Here is an 18,835-nt window from a genome sequence, read left to right on the forward strand (position 1 = left end):
AATAGGACCTGTACTTTTCATTTGGGAGCGATTTGTTTCGACCTGACTTTTCTGTTCATTTTAAGCAGCAAAAGTGAGGTGCATGTCTGTGTGCGTGTGTACTGAGCCATTGGGTGCAGTCACTATAGCAACCAGGCTCACACCTGCCTGCCTAACGAGCTGTCTCTCACTGTGCCAAGATTCATCTTAAACATTTCTGTTTCAACTGCTGCTGTGTCCACAGTGTTTGCTCTACAGCCATCATTTTACCCTCAAAACTAAGCCATCGTTGTTCTCTTTCCACCAGCATGTCTTTCAAAGCTCAGAGATGTAAACCTTTAAAAGTGTGTGGATCCAAGTGGAGGGATTACACTTTAGTCATTCAGTGATTCAAAGAATATGAACTTTTAATATTCATTCAGATGTTTTCTGACTCTAAATTTTCTGTTCTCATTTCTTAGGTTTTCCAAATTTTAATTTAAAAACTTTTCAGCTCTTTTCCAACTTGTTCTGCGTGAACATCAGCTTTCAAAAGTTCTGCACTTTTGTTTTCAGGTTAAAAACTCTGTATTTTCCAGCTCATTCAACATTTTTATTTTTAACTTAAAATTATTTTTAACTTAAAATTCAGCAATTAATTCATTTCAGTGCATACATTCAGATTCAAGCATTCACACTGCAGTTTCTTCAGAAAATGCACTCTCTTCGTTTGAAAACCAGAAGTACGGGCTGTCTTTACACTGTCACCACGTCAATATAATAAACTCCACAGTTATGAAAACTGAGAATTCAGTAGACTAGACATTGCTGCTGCTCACGGTGAAAGAATTTTGTCAATGCGACTTTTACTTTTCATTTGGGAAGGATTTGTTTTCGGCTGACTTTTCTGTTCATTTTAAGCAGCACAAGTGAGGTGCATGTCTGTGTGCCTGTGTGTGGAGCCATTGGGTGCAATCACTATAGCAACCAGGCTCACACCTGCCTGCTTAACGAGTTCTGTCTCTCACTCTGCCATGGTTAAACCTAAAAATGTCTGTTGCATCTAAGCAGTTGTAGTAAGATTAACTTTTTCAATAGGTACAATAAGACAGATTTGACAGGGTTTTGCCACAGATTAATATCCCAACTAAGTAGACCATTGTGATTGGCCTGTTAAATTCAACCTTATAGTTTAGTGGTGGACTTGTCTTCTACACAGTGGTTTTTCAGATCTGGGCAGTTGGAGTCAGTTGATGACTTTAAAATAATCTTTTCTGACTGGATAATTAAAGCTCACAGCATTTACCTGTCTGTAGTTGATTTTCCCACATTTTAACTTTTAACTAATCTAATCTCATTTAATGTCTCTGTTTATAGTCTGTATAGTTTATCCCCCACTAACACACTTAAAGTAGTCTTAAAATAAAACCCACAAAACAGTTCAAGATGATATACTTTTATTTGCTCATTTAATGCCATTTGCCCTCTTTCTCTGTTTGTCACTCATTTGCTTATACTCACTCAAAGTACCAATTTGTACTGATGAGTCTAGTGTATTTTTTCCCTCTTTCTCTCTGTCTCACACACACAGACCAACACACAGACATGTATATGCTCATTATTGCTCTTCAAACTGATGGTCAAATTTCCAAGCACCACCTGAACGCCTCATTTGTTTTTAACCCATCACGGGACCAACTGTCGTCATTCCGCTTTGCTCTCTGCTGTGGTAAGTACAAAACACTCAGTATTGCACTGTTTTATTTTTATGATGGTAAAAATACATGTTTGACAATTAAACTCACATAACAAGTCCTTTTAAAGTTCAACAGAGTTCAAACAATAAAGAAAGCAAAAAAAAAGAATAACCTTCACTATTATTTATATAGGTTTATGACATTTTGCTGTTAGTAGCAGTGCTAATGCTAGCGTCAATGCTAATGCTAGCAACAATGCTAATACTAGCCTTAGTGCTAACACTAGCCTTAGTGGTTGTTAACTGTCAAAAAGAGTATTCCTGTGATATTCCTGTGATAGTTATTGGCAGTCAGTGAGACAAAAGTAACAAATGAGCTTTATTATTGCCACTGTGGCTCAGTTTTAACAGTAAGAGTGCTAGTGTTAGCACTGCTGCTAGCAGGAATGCTAACGCTAGCAGGAATGCTAATGCTAGCAGCAATGCTAATGCTAGCAACAATGCTAATACTAGCCTTAGTGCTAACACTAGCCTTAGTGGTTGTTAACTGTCAAAAAGAGTATTCCTGTGATATTCCTGTGATAGTTATTGGCAGTCAGTGAGACAAAAGTAACAAATGAGCTTTATTATTGCCACTGTGGCTCAGTTTTAACAGTAAGAGTGCTAGTGTTAGCACTGCTGCTAGCAGGAATGCTAACGCTAGCAGCAATGCTAATGATAGCAGCAATACTAGCGCTAGCAGCAATGCTAAGGCTAGCAGCAGTCTAACAGTAGCCTTATATAAGTGGAAATACTTCAGTTAATTAGTTTGAATTATAAAATGACTGCTGTGTCAGCTGGTGTGCTATATTACTCTATAATTAACCTGCTGACTATAAGTTCAGTGTATCATGTCGTGTGGGCTTTGTATTTCTGTTGATAGTCTGATAATACTGTACAGACAACTAACATTATTTCTCGTCTTACACTTTCAGGAACCTGACTGACATCTGTGCTTTGACTGGTAGGTGTGCACATACTGCAAGAGAAGTAGACCAAAATAAAAAGATAATCTGACTAATATAAGCTGTAAAGTGATGGGTTCAAACTTTGTGCTAGACCTTTTAAACACAATTTTATAATAAATACACATAAGTGCAGCTTAACAATTGGGCTAAAATATTTTTTCGTACATTTTTGTAGTCACACTACATGTGATTATTTAACGATTCACTCATTTATATTTTATTTAAAAATTTTATTATTGAATTGAATTAGATAATTATTATTCTAAAAAATACCCAACTTTTTAGATTAATAATTTTTTGCACATGGCAGCCACAACAGTTTAGCTTGAATATTTGTTTTGTCCTGTTTCAGTAGTCACAATTAGTTCATACAATTAACATGTGATATCATTTTAATAAAATTATTATTTTTTCTTCTTTTTTGTTCACAGTGTGCAGAAGAAGAACAAGGACGAGATCTCCAGTCTTCTGTCTCACATCCCAACCCCCATCCCCTCTATCCTCTGTCCTGCTCCACCTGTTGTCTCTGCCTTCTTTCCATCTGTATTTCACCCTGTGGTTTGTGAGAAATTTTGCCAAACCAAGAATCTTATTGCGGTTTGATTTCAAAGCCGTGTCTCTCCTGCTCTGTCTGTTCTCTCTGCTAAATTTTCTCTCTACCTGTTTTTCACTCTTTGGTTTGCTGCTGAAAAATGCACAAGCCAATAAAGCAATAAAGAGTGCATATTTTGCCTCAACCTATGAACAAACTGAACAAACAAAGAAAACTCTAATTCACGGTTAATTGGGATTTCCCAGCCGTGTCTTTCCTGCTCTGTCTGTTCTCTCTTCTAAATTTTCTCTCTACCTGTTTTTCACTCTTGGCTTGCTGCTGAAAAATGCCAAGCCATTAAAGCAATAAAGAGTGCATATTGCCTCTACCTGAGAACAAACAAAGAAAACTCTGCGGTTTGATTCCAAGCCGTGTCTCTCCTGCTCTGCCTGTTCTCTCTGCTAAATTTTCTCTCTACCTGTTTTTCACTCTTGGCTTGCTGCTGAAAAATGCCAAGCCATTAAAGCAATAAAGAGTGCATATATTGCCTCTACCCTGAGAACAAACTGAACAGAGAAAACTCTAATTCACGGTTTTATTTTGATTTACAAGCCGTGTCTCTCCTGCTCTGCCTGTTCTCTCTTCTAGATTTTCTCTCTACCTGTTTTTCATTCTGGGCTTGTTGCTAAATTGTGCCAAGCCAATAAAGAGAGTGCATAATATTCTCTCGACTGAAGAACAAACTGTCAAACAAACAAAGACATTGTTTTGAGAAATAAAAACTGAACTATAAAGAGAAAGAAAACATCTCCTGGTGTGTGCCACTCTTATTTTTGAATATATTTTCTAAAGACTAACAGAAACACTTAAAGGTGTGTAAAAATGCCAAAAAGCAGAAAAAGTCACAAGCTGCAAAACAACGCTGGAAGAAGTTCCATGAGTTTCACAAAGTACCAACATGTGAACAAGCTGAGTATGATTTTCCTCAGAGCTCTGCAGAAGACTGTGTGTCTGCAAAGACCAATGCTGATGGTGTCAAACGGGCAGGTCAACATGTTCCTGCACATGTACAACAGGTATCCTATGCGGATGCTGTAAAGAGTGGACTGCAGCATGAATTTAATGAACATCAGGTATATCATAGAGACCAACATAAGGTGTCAAGTACCCCACAGGTGGGTTATGCTGATGTTGTGAAAAGTTGCCGTCACACTGATGTGGCAGGACCATCTCATGCAGAAACAGTGAACCTTGAAAACCAGCCCTCTGTAACACATGTCTGTGCATCTCACAGCCAGGCACATCGTAAATATGGAGACTCCAGAAACAAGCAGTGCACATGTAACTCACTCACATTTCTTGCATTCCTTCATGAGAATGAAAACATGACTACAGCTGACCTTAATCTGGTCTTGGATAAAGGTGATGTGATGTACAAAGAGGCCAAGAAAAGATTTCCTAAAAATATTCATTTGGCAACCGATGAGCTGCCAGACAAAGTTTATGCTCGCAGGTCTATGTATCATGTCGACATGACACAGCCTTCCCGGTATGGGACATTTGAAGAACCTCCAGAAGAAGCAGTAGATACCTTTCTCAGCTTTGAAGCAGGACTGAGCTGCCTGTTGTCAGATGTGCAGTATGCCTTACTGATTATGAGTGGATTGTGTATCGCAGTGTTCAGATCCACATCAGGCAAATATGGTTTCTTTGATCCACACTCCAGAACAGCCTGTGGTCTTCCTCTACCACTACAGTCACGTAATCGTGGTACAGCTCTGATGCTCAAATTCACACTCCTCAGTGACATGATTAAGAGGCTCCAAGATTCTTATGAAATGATGGAGATATCACCTTTTTGTAACTATGAGCTGAAGCCTGTGCAATTCTACAGTATGAGCACAGTCAACCTGAGTGATACTATCACAGACACAGTCTGCAGACCAACAGCTGCCACTGCTGTGGCACCTACTCACTCTGATACAACTGTTGATGAAGCAAACTCCTCTACTCCAAGGAGAAATACAATCACTGATCTGACTGAGAACATCTTTTGTCAAATGTCCATTTGTACGCCACTGGTGAAACAAAAGAAGTCCACATGACTCAGTTCACATCATATGAAGATCAGAATGAACCTCCTAATATACCAACTGAAGAACTATGCAGTGAATTAAGTTTCCTTCCATCAAGGGATGCTTTTTCATGTCAATCAAATGCTGCAATAACAAATGTTGCTGCCTGTGATCTTTCTGATATAGTTTTACAAAAACTGAAAAAGTTAATAAACAACAAAGGCACAAAATGAAAAGAAGATTAATGGCATCAGAGAAACCCAGAAATCAGAGAAAAGAAAACCAAAAAAGGAAAGAACGACAAAAGTATGCTTCAAATAAAGATTACAAAGAAAAGAAAAAATCTTGCACAAGCGAGGCATATAAAAACAATCCTGAAGTTAGACAGAAAAAACAACAGTATGTTAAAAGACGTTACCATGCGAATGCTGAATTCAGAAAGAAACAACAACAGTATGTTAAAAGACGTTACTGTGAGAATGAAGAATTCAGAAAGAAACAACAACAATATGTTAAAAGACGCTACTGTGAGAATGCTAAAGTTAGACAAAAACAAAAACAATATATTAAAAGACGTTACTGTGAGAATACTGATTTCAGAGAGGAGAAAAAAAGCTACATCACTAAAAGGTATCGAGAAAACCCAGAATTCAGAGAGAGACAGAGACAACTGATGAAACAACTAATGCGAGACAGGTATCAAAGTAATCTTGCATTCAGGATTATGCACAACATGAGATGTGCCATGAAAATAAGAAGGAAATACAGATGGGTGAACAGACAAACCCAAGAGAGTGACAACAGTGTGATCAACGAGGCCATATCGGTGTTCAAATCACAAATCAAAGTTGGACCATCATACCCATGTACTGTCTGTTTCAAGGCTTCATTTCCAAACCAAGTACGACCCTGCACAAGGTCAAATTATGTCAAAAACCCACATGTGGTTGCAACATGTTTGACAGGAAAGTATGTTCATGTTTGTGATGAAAACTGCAGAACTGAGCAGTGCAATGTGCCTGATGAGAGAAAGAGAGAGTGGATTTGTCACACCTGCCACGATCATCTTAAAAATGGATCCATGCCAGCACTTGCTGTTGCCAATAAACTGGATCTTGCTGATATTCCACCTGAATTGTCTGATCTCAACATACTGGAGAGACATCTCATAGCCAAGTGCATACCATTTGCCAAGATTATTCCTCTTCCCAAAGGCAGGCAGAGAGCAATTAGAGGAAATGTGGTCTGTGTCCCATCAGAGGTACAGGAAACTGTTGAAGCATTGCCTCGATTGAGAATTAATTCTCAGGTGATGAGAGTAAAACTGAAGAGACGCTTGTCTTACAAAGGTCATCAGCTGTTTCAGACTGTAAGCTGGTCTAAACTTGTGCAAGCACTGCATAAACTCAAGCAGATTCATCCACAGTATAAGGATGTGAGCATCAGAGATGATGCTGAGCTGTGTGACCCAACACTTCCTGATGAAGATGATGAGGAGGAGGATGATGAAAACATGAATGAGGACGATTATGATGAGGCTGATTTAATGGAAATTGACAGCTGTGAGAAAAATGCACTGAGTGAAGCACAAAATAAAAATGAACAGGATATTGACATGTTACCCTGTGATGGTGAACAACCACATGAGCAGATGAGAGATGATTCAGAGCAAGCAGATGGACTGACTAATGGTGGTTTTGCACTTGAGTCCTGTTTGCAGCCCCCTGATGTGGCTGAGGAAATATTATGTTTCAGTGAAGGAATCTACTCTGTTGCTCCTGCAGAGAGAAACAATCCAATAAGTTTTTTCAAAACACCTAAACTGGAGGCCATGGCCTTCCCTGTGCAGTTTCCTACAGGCCAAAACACACTTGATGAAAGAAGGCTGATCAAAGTATCCCCCAGTGGGTATTTCAAATCAAGACTTTTCTGCACTGATGATCGTTTTGCCAGAGACACAAACTATTTGTTCTTTGCACAGTTTGTGACTGAAATACACTTGGCTACTTCCAGCATGACAATACAGTTAAGAAAGGCAAAGCCTTTGACCAGAGATGGGAGAAAAATAACCTCAGGCATGTTACAAGATAAACATGAGGTGGAGAAACTGGTGAAAAATAAAGATGCAGTGAGATTCATGCAGCCTCTGAGAGGAACCCCAGCCTATTGGGAGAAAACAACAAGAGATCTTTTTGCTATGATCAGACAGTTGGGAACTCCCACGTTCTTTTGCACATTTTCAGCTGCTGAAATGCGCTGGCCTGAAGTGATTGAGGCAATAACAAGGCAGCAAGGTGAACAAGTCAATTTTGAAGGACTCGACTGGTCAGCAAAGTGTGACATCCTGAGGAGCAATCCTGTCACAACAATGCGCATGTTTGACAAGAGAGTTGAAGCATTATTCAGAGATTTACTCTTATCTCCTGCAGAGCCACTTGGCAAAGTCATTGACTACTTTTACAGAGTTGAATTTCAGCACAGAGGAAGCCCACACATACACTGTCTCCTGTGGGTAGAAGGTGCTCCTGTGTTTGAGGAGGATGATGATCAAACTGTTGTTGATTTTATAAACAAATACATCACAGCTCAGCTGCCTGATCCACATAAACAACCTGAACTGTACAAGAAAGTAACAGAAGTGCAAAAACACAGTAAGAACCACACAAAGACGTGCTTTAGGAGTTTAAGCTCTGGGTGCCGTTTTGGTTTTCCCAAACCACCCTGCAATGAGACAATGATCACAAGACCAAGTGAGGATGATGAACTGGAGGTAGAAACAGCAAAGAACAAGCTCAGACCACTGAACCAGCTGCTGAATGAACCTGAAACTGCTTCCATGAGTTTAGAGCAGCTCTTGGCTCGATGCAAGCTGACGCATGCAGAATATGAGAGATACCTGAATAAAATGAACACAAGGAGTACGATCATACTAAAGCGTGATCCAAAAGACTCTTGGATAAACGGCTATAATCCACATCTGCTTGAAGCCTGGAACAGTAATATCGACATAAGCTTTGTTCTAGATGCTTTCGGTGCAGCAAATTATTTAATGAAATATATATCAAAAAAAGAGGGCGGGCTATCTGAGTACCTGAAAACTGTCATTGAGAACTCCCATAAGGACAGTGTAAATGAGTGCGATGAAATGAGAGCCGTCATGCAGGCATATTCAAAGAAGCGAGAGATCAGTGCACAGGAGTGTGTTGCTCGTGCATGTGGTCTTCACATGAAGCAATGTTCACGTGCTGTAATATTCATACCAACAGATGATAATCCTGTGAAAATGAGTCGTCCCCTGTCAGTTCTGGACAACACAACACCTGAGTCTTCCAATGTTTGGATGACATCTTTGAATGACAAATACAAAGCCAGACCTGAAACACCAGAGTATGAGGAGATGTGCATGGCAGACTTTGCTGCTACTTGCAGGATTGTCTATGGCCAACAGACAAAAGGTAAAGATGTTTTGCCCCTTCTCAATGAGATGGGATTTGTGCAAAGGCGCAAAAATGATAAGCCTGCTATCATCAGATTTCACCGCTGCTCACAAGAAAAACATCCAGAGCAATATTACGGAAGACTGCTTAAACTGTACCTTCCTCATCGTTCAGACCACGAACTGAAAACACCATCTTTGCCAACCTATCAGGCTTTCTATGGTGCTGGCTGTGTACAGCTACCAGGTACTGACCGTCTTGAGTACGTGCAACACATTGTCAAAAGAAACAGAGAGAAATATGAGAAAAACAGTGAGGAGATCGAGAGCGCTGTTGAGGAATATGAACAGAACAGAGGTATGACTGATGAATGGTGTAATCTGGCACCTGAATCAGATCTCGTAAGGTTGCCACTTGTTGAACAAGAAAGAGAGCGAGACAATGAAACCCTGGATTACTTCAGAAATTAAAGCTGTCCTCAAGCAGAAGAGGAGGGCCTTCAAATCCAAAGACAAAGAGGAGTTGAAAAGGGTGCAGAGAGAGCTTAGGGGACTGATAAGGAATGGGAAGGACAGCTACAGGCAGAAGATGGAGAACCAGCTTCAGCAAAACAATGTTGGTGAAGTCTGGAGAGGCCTCAGAACCATCTCAGGCCACAAACATCAGAACTCTCTGCCTGGGAGGGATGTGAGGTGGGCAAATGAACTGAATCATTTCTTCAACAGATTTGATTCAGCCATGAGGCAGTCTCCAACATCGGCTGCAGACTCACCCACCCCCACTGCTGCTGTTCCACCTCTGACACCTCAGACACTTCACACCTCCTCTATTCACCCTGCTCACTCCTCCCCACCCCCAACAACAGCATCCAATACACACTCAACACAAGGCTCCAGCCTGTCTCTCTCAACCACCCAGGTTCGGAGGGAACTGAGGAGGATTAAAGCCAAGAAGGCAGCGGGTCCAGATGGCATCAGCTCGAGGGTCGTCAGGTCCTGCGCGGACCAACTGTGTGGTGTGATGGAGCACCTCTTCAACCTGAGCCTGAGGCTGGGAAGAGTCCCACAGCTCTGGAAAACTTCCTGTGTTGTTCCAGTGCCAAAGACTTCACGCCCCAAGGACCTCAACAGCTACAGGCCGGTGGCTCTGACATCCCACCTGATGAAGACCCTGGAGCGGCTGGTCCTGGCTCAGCTTCGGCGCCTTGTGAGCTCATCACTGGACCCACTTCAGTTTGCCTACCAGCCTGGCATTGGAGCGGATGATGCCATCATTCACCTCCTACATCGTTCCCTTGCTCACCTGGAGACCGCTGGGAGCACTGTGAGAATCATGTTCTTTGATTTCTCCAGTGCCTTCAACACCATTCTTCCCTCGGTTCTGAAGGACAAGCTGGAGAACTCTGGAGTGGACCATCACCTCACTACCTGGATTTTGGACTACCTCACCGACCGACCACAGTATGTGAGGACTCAGGGCTGTGTGTCGGACAGGGTCGTCTGCAGTACGGGGGCCCCACAGGGAACGGTTCTGGCTCCGTTCCTCTTCACCATCTACACTGCAGACTTCTCCCACAACTCCACCCAGTGCTTCCTGCAGAAGTTCTCTGATGACTCTGCAATAGTCGGCCTCATCACTGATGGGGACGACAAGGAGTACAGAGGACTGACTCAAGACTTTGTGGACTGGTGCCAGCTGAACTACCTCCAGATCAACGCCAGTAAAACCAAGGAGCTGGTGGTAGACTTCCGCAGGCACAAGCATCCTCCACTGCAACCACTGAACATCCAAGGTATGGACATCGAGGCTGTGGACAGCTACAGGTACCTTGGTGTTCATCTGAACAACAAACTGGACTGGACTCATAACTCAGACGCCCTCTACAGGAAAGGGCAGAGCAGGCTGTACCTGCTTCGGAGACTCAGGTCGTTTGGAGTGGAGGGCCCACTCCTGAAGACCTTCTATGACTCTGTGGTGGCCTCAGCCATCTTTTATGGTGTGGTCTGCTGGGGGGGCAGCATCTCTGCTGGGGACAGGAAGAGACTGAACAGGCTGATCCAGAGGGCCAGCTCTGTTCTAGGATGCCCTCTGGACCCAGTGGAGGTGGTGAGTGACAGGAGAATGGTGGCTAAGCTGTCATCCCTGTTGGACAACATCTCCCACCCCATGCATGAGACTGTGACAGCACTGAGCAGCTCCTTCAGTGGGAGACTGCGGCACCCACGGTGCGGGACGGAGAGATTTCGCAGGTCTTTCCTCCCCACTGCTGTCAGACTCTACAATAAAGACTTTTGCAGCTGATCAAACACACAAACCCACACATGTGCAATAAGACTGCTATATGTGCAATTCTTCTTCTGACGAAGTTGTGTTTTTGTATTTTCCTACTCAGTTGTATATAGTATTTGTATTTCTATTTTATTCTATTGTATATATTATTCTATTCTATTTTATTCTATTGTATATAGTATTTTATTTTATTTTATTGTATTTTATTGCATTCCAGTGTTTTCTAATTTCTGCTACATAACTTTGCACTTTTGCTGTAACAAAACAAATTTCCCACCTGTGGGACTAATAAAGGCCATCTTATCTTATCTTATCTTATCTTAAAATGAACAGGAAGATGTGCCTGACTACAGCCGTCAGGCTGATGCTTCAACAGAAGTCAGAGCCATCAGGGAACCCCCTGCTATTGATCCCACGTTGTTACGTCAGATGTTTCAGAATCTGAATAAGAAGCAAGCCTGCATATTTTATGCAGTTAGAGACTGGTGCATTAAAAGAGTCTGTGCTCTAAATCCAGAGCAGTTTTTCTTTTATATTAATGGTGGTGCTGGAACAGGAAAATCACATCTTATCAAATGCATCTACTCAGAAGCATCTAAGATACTGAGCAAAGTGCCCAGATATGCAGACGACGTTGACATATCAAAACCCACTGTCCTGTTAACTGCTTTCACTGGGACTGCAGCATTTAACATTTCTGGAACAACACTGCATTCTCTTCTCAAGCTCCCGAGAAGCTTAAAACCTCCCATTCAGGGACTTGGCAATCAGCTGGATGAAGTCAGATCAGAACTTTTGAATGCTGAAATAATCGTCATTGACGAAGTGTCTATGGTGTCAAGACATCTCTTTGCATATGTAGATGCAAGACTCAAACAGATCAAAGGGACTCGGAGACCCTTTGGAGGCATGTCAGTCATTGCTGTTGGAGACTTCTATCAGCTACCCCCAGTGCGACAGTCTAAACCGCTCTGTGTGCACGACCCGTCCGAGATCGACCTGTGGCGGGAGCATTTTCAGATGATCACTCTGACTGAGATTATGCGTCAGAAAGATGATGTTGTCTTTGCTGAGATGCTGAACAGAATCCGTGTGAAAGGAAAGTTGGATGAGCTTTGCGAAGCAGATAGAGATTTGTTGTCACAGGCCATAACTGAACCAGCCCTTTGTCCGACTGATGCGTTGCACATTTTTGCAACTAATAAAGAAGTGGATGCACACAACTCTGCAACACTGGCTCTGCTCCATACTCATATCATTGACATCCATGCAGATGATTATAGAAAGGATCCTAGAACTGGCAGAATGGCACTTCAAGACAGACCATTCAAAGGAGGTAAAAACGAGTTACCAGACACACTGAAAGTTGCAGAAGGAGCTCGTGTCATGCTCACCAGAAACATTGACATACAAAATGGTTTGGTTAATGGAGCTTTTGGAAAACTACTTAGAGTAGTTTACTCTGAAAATGACCAACACATCATCAAGCTTGGACTTAAAATGGATAATGAGACATCTGGAAAGAATAACTGCACACCAGCAGACGACATGGTGTACATTGAGAGAGCAGAGGAGAATCTAAAGCAGAAAGGAGTGGTACGAAGACAGTTCCCAGTAAAGCTGGCCTTTGCATGTACAATACATAAGGTACAGGGTATGACAACCACATCAGCTGTTGTCTCTCTTAAGAGCATTTTTGAGCCCGGCATGGCCTACGTAGCTGTCAGTAGAGTGACGTCTCTCAGTGGACTGTATCTTCTTGATATGGAGGAGAAAAAAATATTCACCAACCCAGAAATCACTGCAGCGCTTGAGAACATGAGACAAGCCAACCTTGATGACATGATGCCTCTTCTACACGTGAGAAAAACACTGAGCAGGTCAGAGGTTTTCACCATTGTTCATCATAATACAGAGGGACTGCCAGCTCACATTAATGACATCAAGAGTCACCATGAATTCTGTCTAGCAGATGTTTTGTGCCTAACAGAAACACACCTGCGGGGCTCTTTTGTCGCAGAGAGTCTCCACTTGGAAAATTACAATTTGTTCAAACGCAACAGACACCTGTCCTACACAAACTTTCCCCAGATGGCAAACAGAAGTGGTGGTGGAGTTGCTGTTTATGTGAAAAGTGACATTAAAGTGCATGAAAAACAGTACATCCATAATGTAACTGACCTTGAATTTCTGGCTTTAAAGGTTGAAGCACCAGTCAGTGCACTGATTGCAGTTGTATACAGACCTCCAGACTACACTCTGAGGCCATTCCTGAAAAACCTGGTAAGCCTATTAGACTCATTAGAGATCATGGACTGTCATCCCATCATAGTTTGTGGTGATTTTAATGAGAATGTTTTATCCAGTGCAAATAAACCAATCCTGGAGCTGTTTGAGTCTAGGGGATACGCACAGGTCATCACTGCCCCTACTACAGAGAAGAACACACTGCTTGACCTTATTTTCATTTCTCAGCCAGAGCGATGTCTCCATTCTGGAGTCATGAAGACCTACCATAGTTACCATGACCCTGTATACTGTGCATTGTCCTGTGATGATTCATGATCTAGATCTTTGACTACAGTAAGTAATTTTTATATTTTTGAATGACTTAAGAAAGTAGAGCGATATTTAAAAGTTGACTTAAGAAAAAACGCCCTGCATTGCAGTATAATGTTTGAATTCTTTTTACATAAAATACAATTAAATGAATAAAGTAATGATATCAGTAAAATATGACAATTTTATTTATTACAGAAAATCTAAAAATCAGTAATCTATGAATGTCAGAAAAATCAAATATAGCAGTTTAAAACGAACAGTGTAGGCATATCCTCTGCAGCCAGGCTTCAAAATCCTTTCAGGCTGCCCCAGTCTCACTGTGGCTGGGAGGGAGGGAGGGTGGACCAGAGGATTGCCCACACAACACATAAATGTTCAACAGCTTCTTCATTGTTTCTGAGAGAACAACAATGACTAAAGGTTGCTTTTTTTAAAAAAAAAAAGAAAAAGGAAAAAAAGAAAAACCTAATTACAGCAATAATGACAGTTAAGCCAGTTTATCTGTGCCTCTATTTTGAAATAATATTTACAAAAATGTTATTGATTTCAGTTTGTTATAATCTTTAAACTTTTTCAAAAGTATATGATTATATTTTTGGACAAATCTTTCAATGAAACATACATTTTTATGAGCTTTTATCGTGTTTCAGCCAGTGCATTTATCAGGGTGGGTCTGGGTCTGGGTTGATAAATGCACTGGCTGATAACTGCACATTTCTGGATTTCTGGCCAGAAATGTTTCAGCAGTGTCACATATGTACTACATATGTTACACTTGCTTTTGTTACCAGCTGATACCCTACATTTGTATAGACATTGGATGGTGTGAGGCTGGGGAGTTGAGTGGAGTGGGTAGGTGGGAGTTGAATGGGGGGTGGGGGTGCGGTGGGAGGTTGTTAGGTTTCTTTTTTCTTTTTTCTTTCAAGAGAGACACAGTCCTCCTGTGTCTTCTCCAAGCTTCACATGTAAAATCCAACAGTGTGAAGCACATAGCAGCCAGAAACTGTAATGCCACAGATCAGAGAGGCTTCATCATCACCATCTTCATCGCCGTACGATCAGAGCGTGAGACTTCACATCTGGAGCACAGGAGACATTCTGTGATAAGTCCTCCTTCTAGCTTGTCCCACAAGCAGTTGGTGAGATTTACTCACAACAAAAAGGGTTAATGACATTATTTCCATGAAAACATGTATTAATTCTTTGTAAAGTGTTTAAATTGTGTTTTCACTTGACCTTAGGAGTGTTATGTTGAGTGTATTTTAATGTCTCTACTCAGGTGTTTCCCTCTGTGATCCATCCCCTTCAGAGCTGAGACACTCAAGACTGAACAGACTGCACAGTTTCTGTGACTGAGCCTCCAAAACACCTTCTTTGAAACCACACATGATAGAAGGGCTTTATATTTGCAGCAGCACTACTAAAGGTATTCAGTTTATTACAGGATGTGTTTGTTTCTTAGGACCAGCTCTAAGTGCACACTACCTAACATATACACCTTTCTGTTCATTACAAACCAACTACTCTGGATCATATGGCCAGTCGGCAGGAATGTTTCTGCAGGAAAACATCACTGGAGATCACCATCATTGTCAGACTGACTGTGCCTCCTCTGTGCAGTGTCAAGATCCTCCTTAAATGAGTGTGTAAGTTAACATTTTCATTATTTTATTCCTTTTGACAAGTATCACCGGTATTTACATTTACAACTACATATGTTCCTGTTTTCTGCTCTTCTTTTAAAGTCCTCAGCTATCCTGCTTCTGTGCTGCTTGCCACACATCAAACACTGGCCGGATGACAGGAGGATCCACTCTGAAGTCACTGGACATGATGAGGATCATATGGGACTTTATAGTTTCACAGAAATGTTGTGCTCTTTGATTACAGGTTTTAAATGGACATAATGACTGCCTCTCTCTGATCAACAGGCTAAAGGATTGTTTTCATTGTTAGAGCTCTGTACAATGTATGCTTATTTAATATTTCATCACAGAGCAAACCTTTATTTATTTAACATATTTTTATTTTGTTTTAATGTTGAATTAACTGTGGGGATTTTTTTAACTGGGCACTCGGGATGTCATATGACCAGAAATGTGGTAACTGGAATTCAACAGTATGGGGAAAAAAAATCTGCTGAGAACGAAACAGACGAAAAACCCCAAGAGAACTCAAATTCATTCCATGTAATCCAATCTAAAACATTTTAAACTTCTGAACAGCAACACAAACAGTGTTAAAAAACAGTGTTAACAGAATGATTATGATGGGTTTGTACCAAAGTTTCAGGTCACATGGCACACCTAGTGTGTAGTGTGGGGTATCAGCTGGTAAGTATAGGTTTTTTCATATTTGTGTCCTTAGAGTTCAGATAGATAAAGCCTTGTGTATAATAATTAGTCATAACCACAACTCAAAGTCAGGGACTAACTAAATTTGGGACTTTGTGTCTGAGCCCAGGTTAAAACACAGTGCTAAAAAGCATTAGTGGCATGGCTGAACAATGCTGTAAACTAATGATACTTATTTGTCCATGTTCACAAAAAGGACTAATGTGTTTATTTGATTATTTGCATGTGGTAAACTGTGTCACCACCTTAGGCTTTCATTTGAGTTTACTCAAAAATCTCTATACAGTTCTCTTTTACCACTGTGTGGACTCTGTTTACATTAAAACATAAAAAAGAATGAGTAATAAAAGGATGTGTAGACAGATCAGTAGATTAAGTAGACCGATAGAAACAGCTGTTCAGCCATGTTCTAAGAAACCAACACAATTTAAAGGTTCAGGATTGTGGTTTTAAAAGTTGAATTTTCATGTATTTCATATGTTGCTTATTATTTTCATTTAGTTATTTAATTTAGATATTTTTTATTTATTCTACTGTGAAGTGTTTAACAAAAAAAAGCTACTTTAATTTCAATTTTATTTGTTTGTTATTTTGTAATTTGTTCTTTAAGAATGGAGTCTGTGCCAAAAACTAAAGTTGAACAGACACATGACAGGATCAGATTATTAACACCTTAAAACATTGCAAACGTCTCTTTTTAAAATGATTTTTATTCTATTTTGAAAAAAAAACATTTGTTGAACTAATTTAAGTCCTTTTCAGAAAGAAGCTGTACAATATGACTTAAGATTTTTATGTTATTTTCTATGAAATACAAAACAAATTGATGTATGTAATACCATTAAACATGATATACACGTGTATATGTCTGAAAAACATTATGCTGTATATTAAAGCTTGTATTTTCTCCAGAATGTTTGTTCATCTGTTCAGCTCAATTCAACAAATTTGTTTTTACATTTATTTTTATTTTTTTTTTATGAATTAGAGATTTATAATACATAATTCCACTCTTTAAGTGATTAGAAGAATATGAACTTCTGTTATTCATTCAGAGGTTTTCTGACTCTAAATTTTCTAAATTTTCTTTTGTCATTACTCATCTTTTTCTAATTTACATTTTAAACATGTTCAGCTATTTTCCAACTTCTTCTGTATGAAAATTAGCTTTCAAAAGTTCTGCACTTTTGTTTTCAGGTTAAAAATTCTGTATTTTCCAGCTAATTCAGCATTTTTAGCTTAATATTCAGTAATTATTTCATTTCAGTGCAGACATTCAGATTCAAGCATTCACACTGCAGTTTCTTCAGAAAATGCACTTTCTAGTTAGTGTGAATGCTTGTAAAAGCATTCACAGTATTGTTCTTCTAATCTTTATTATTCTATTTTATTCTTCCGTACGTTTTTTGTACTCTATCTCCTTCAAAACCGTTCAACTTAGAAAAACCATTCAAACACCGTTAGATTCCTCTTCTTTTGGACATGACTGCTTCTATTTTTCTCATTTCTAACATTTATATTTTTAATTTTATTCAACTTTTTTCAACAAAATTTCCCATGTATTTCAATGGGGAACCCTTCAAATCTCTTCAATTACTCCTCTTTAAACTGTATCTATTTACATACATTGACGTAGAACCACCATTCAAACTTTAAAACGAAGACAAGACATTCAACTATTCAACTTGTATTTATCTTTTCAATATCTATTATACTTTTTCTTCAGTTCCAGTTTAAGTTTCATGATGTTTTTTCACCGTTTCAGAGTTTATAATGGGTGTGTATGGGACGGAATGTTGGGGCTAGAGTGAGACAGCTCAACTGCTAGAGTGAGAGGAGCAAAAAAATTAATCTTAAAATATTTTTTAAAACTGCTGCTGTGTCCGCAGCGTTTGCTCTACAAGTATGATTTTACCCTCAAAACGTAGCCATCGCTGTCCTCTTTCATCCAATGTGTTTACTATTGTACTAGGTGTTATGGTTCTTTCAGAAATGTCACCAATGCACAGCCTCCTCCCTCCAACTCTTCCATAGACTCTAATGTTAAAATGGCTCAGAAGGTTCGTTTGAAAATCAGAAGAGCATGGTGTCTTTCCACTGTCACCACGTCCATATAATAAACTCCACAGGCATGAAAACTGAGAATTAGGTAGACTAGACATTGCTGCCGCTCACGGTGAAAGAATTTTGTCAATACGACTTATACTTTTCATTTGGGAGCGATTTGTTTCGGCCTGACTTTTCTGTTCATTTTAAGCAGCAAAAGTGAGGTGCATGTCTGCGTGTGTATGGGGCCATTGGGTGCAGTCACTATAGCAACCAGGCTCACACCTGCCTGCTTAACGAGCTCTCTCTCACTGTGCCAAGAAACATCTTTAACACTTCTCTTTCAACTGCTGCTGTGTCCACAGTGTTTGCCCTACAGCCATCATTTTACCCTCAAAACGTCGCCATCGATGTTCTCTTTCCAACAGCATGTCTTTCAAAGCTCAGAAATATAAACTTTTTAAACTGTGTGGATACAAGTGGAGGGATCACACATTTCAGTCATTCAGTGATTCAAAGAATATGAACTTTTAATATTCATTCAGATGTTTTCTGACTCTAAATTTCTTTCTCATTCTTAGGTTTTTCAATTTACATTTAAAACATTTTCAGCTTTTTCCAACTTCTTCTGTGTGAATTTCAGCTTTTAGCAGTTCAGCACTTTTGTTTTCAGGTGCAAATTTCTGTATTTTTCATCTCATTCAAATTTCCTAACTTAAATTCAGCAATTAATTCATTTCAGTGCATACATTCAGATTCAAGCATTCACACTGCAGTTTCTTCAGAAAATGCACTTTCTAGTTATATTTTATTATATATTCCGTACGTTTTTTGTACTCTATCTCCTTCAAAACCGTTCAACTTAGAAAAACCATTCAA

At 40.0% G+C, this 18,835-nt stretch overlaps 1 protein-coding gene and 1 long non-coding RNA gene across 2 annotated transcripts; both read left to right on the top strand.

Moving 5' to 3' along the window:
• Positions 1–1,528: 1,528 nt before the first annotated feature.
• On the top strand, positions 1,529–3,150 carry LOC109203158 (uncharacterized). Its single transcript, XR_002063081.2, has 3 exons — positions 1,529–1,687; positions 2,629–2,657; positions 3,093–3,150. It is a non-coding gene; the product is annotated as an uncharacterized LOC109203158 (long non-coding RNA).
• Positions 3,151–8,002: 4,852 nt separating this feature from the next.
• On the top strand, positions 8,003–15,361 carry LOC109203144 (uncharacterized). The gene is made up of 4 exons (XM_025909962.1): positions 8,003–9,106; positions 11,328–13,277; positions 14,866–15,202; positions 15,302–15,361. Exons 1-3 carry the CDS (start codon positions 8,003–8,005, stop codon positions 14,869–14,871), a joined length of 3,060 nt encoding a protein of 1,019 aa, XP_025765747.1. The 3' UTR covers positions 14,872–15,202; positions 15,302–15,361.
• The last annotated feature ends 3,474 nt before the right edge of the window (positions 15,362–18,835 follow it).

This window comes from Oreochromis niloticus, linkage group LG8 (assembly GCF_001858045.2).
Source record: "Oreochromis niloticus isolate F11D_XX linkage group LG8, O_niloticus_UMD_NMBU, whole genome shotgun sequence".
Classification (NCBI taxonomy): Eukaryota; Metazoa; Chordata; class Actinopteri; order Cichliformes; family Cichlidae; genus Oreochromis; species Oreochromis niloticus.

Excerpts from the sequence above, each read along its gene's own strand:
- LOC109203144 (XM_025909962.1), top strand. The coding sequence starts at position 8,003 with ATGATCACAAGACCAAGTGAGGATGATGAACTGGAGGTAGAAACAGCA. Across the intron at positions 9,107-11,327 it reads TGGCACCTGAATCAGATCTC|GAAGATGTGCCTGACTACAG; the intron begins GTAAGGTTGCCA and ends TAAAATGAACAG.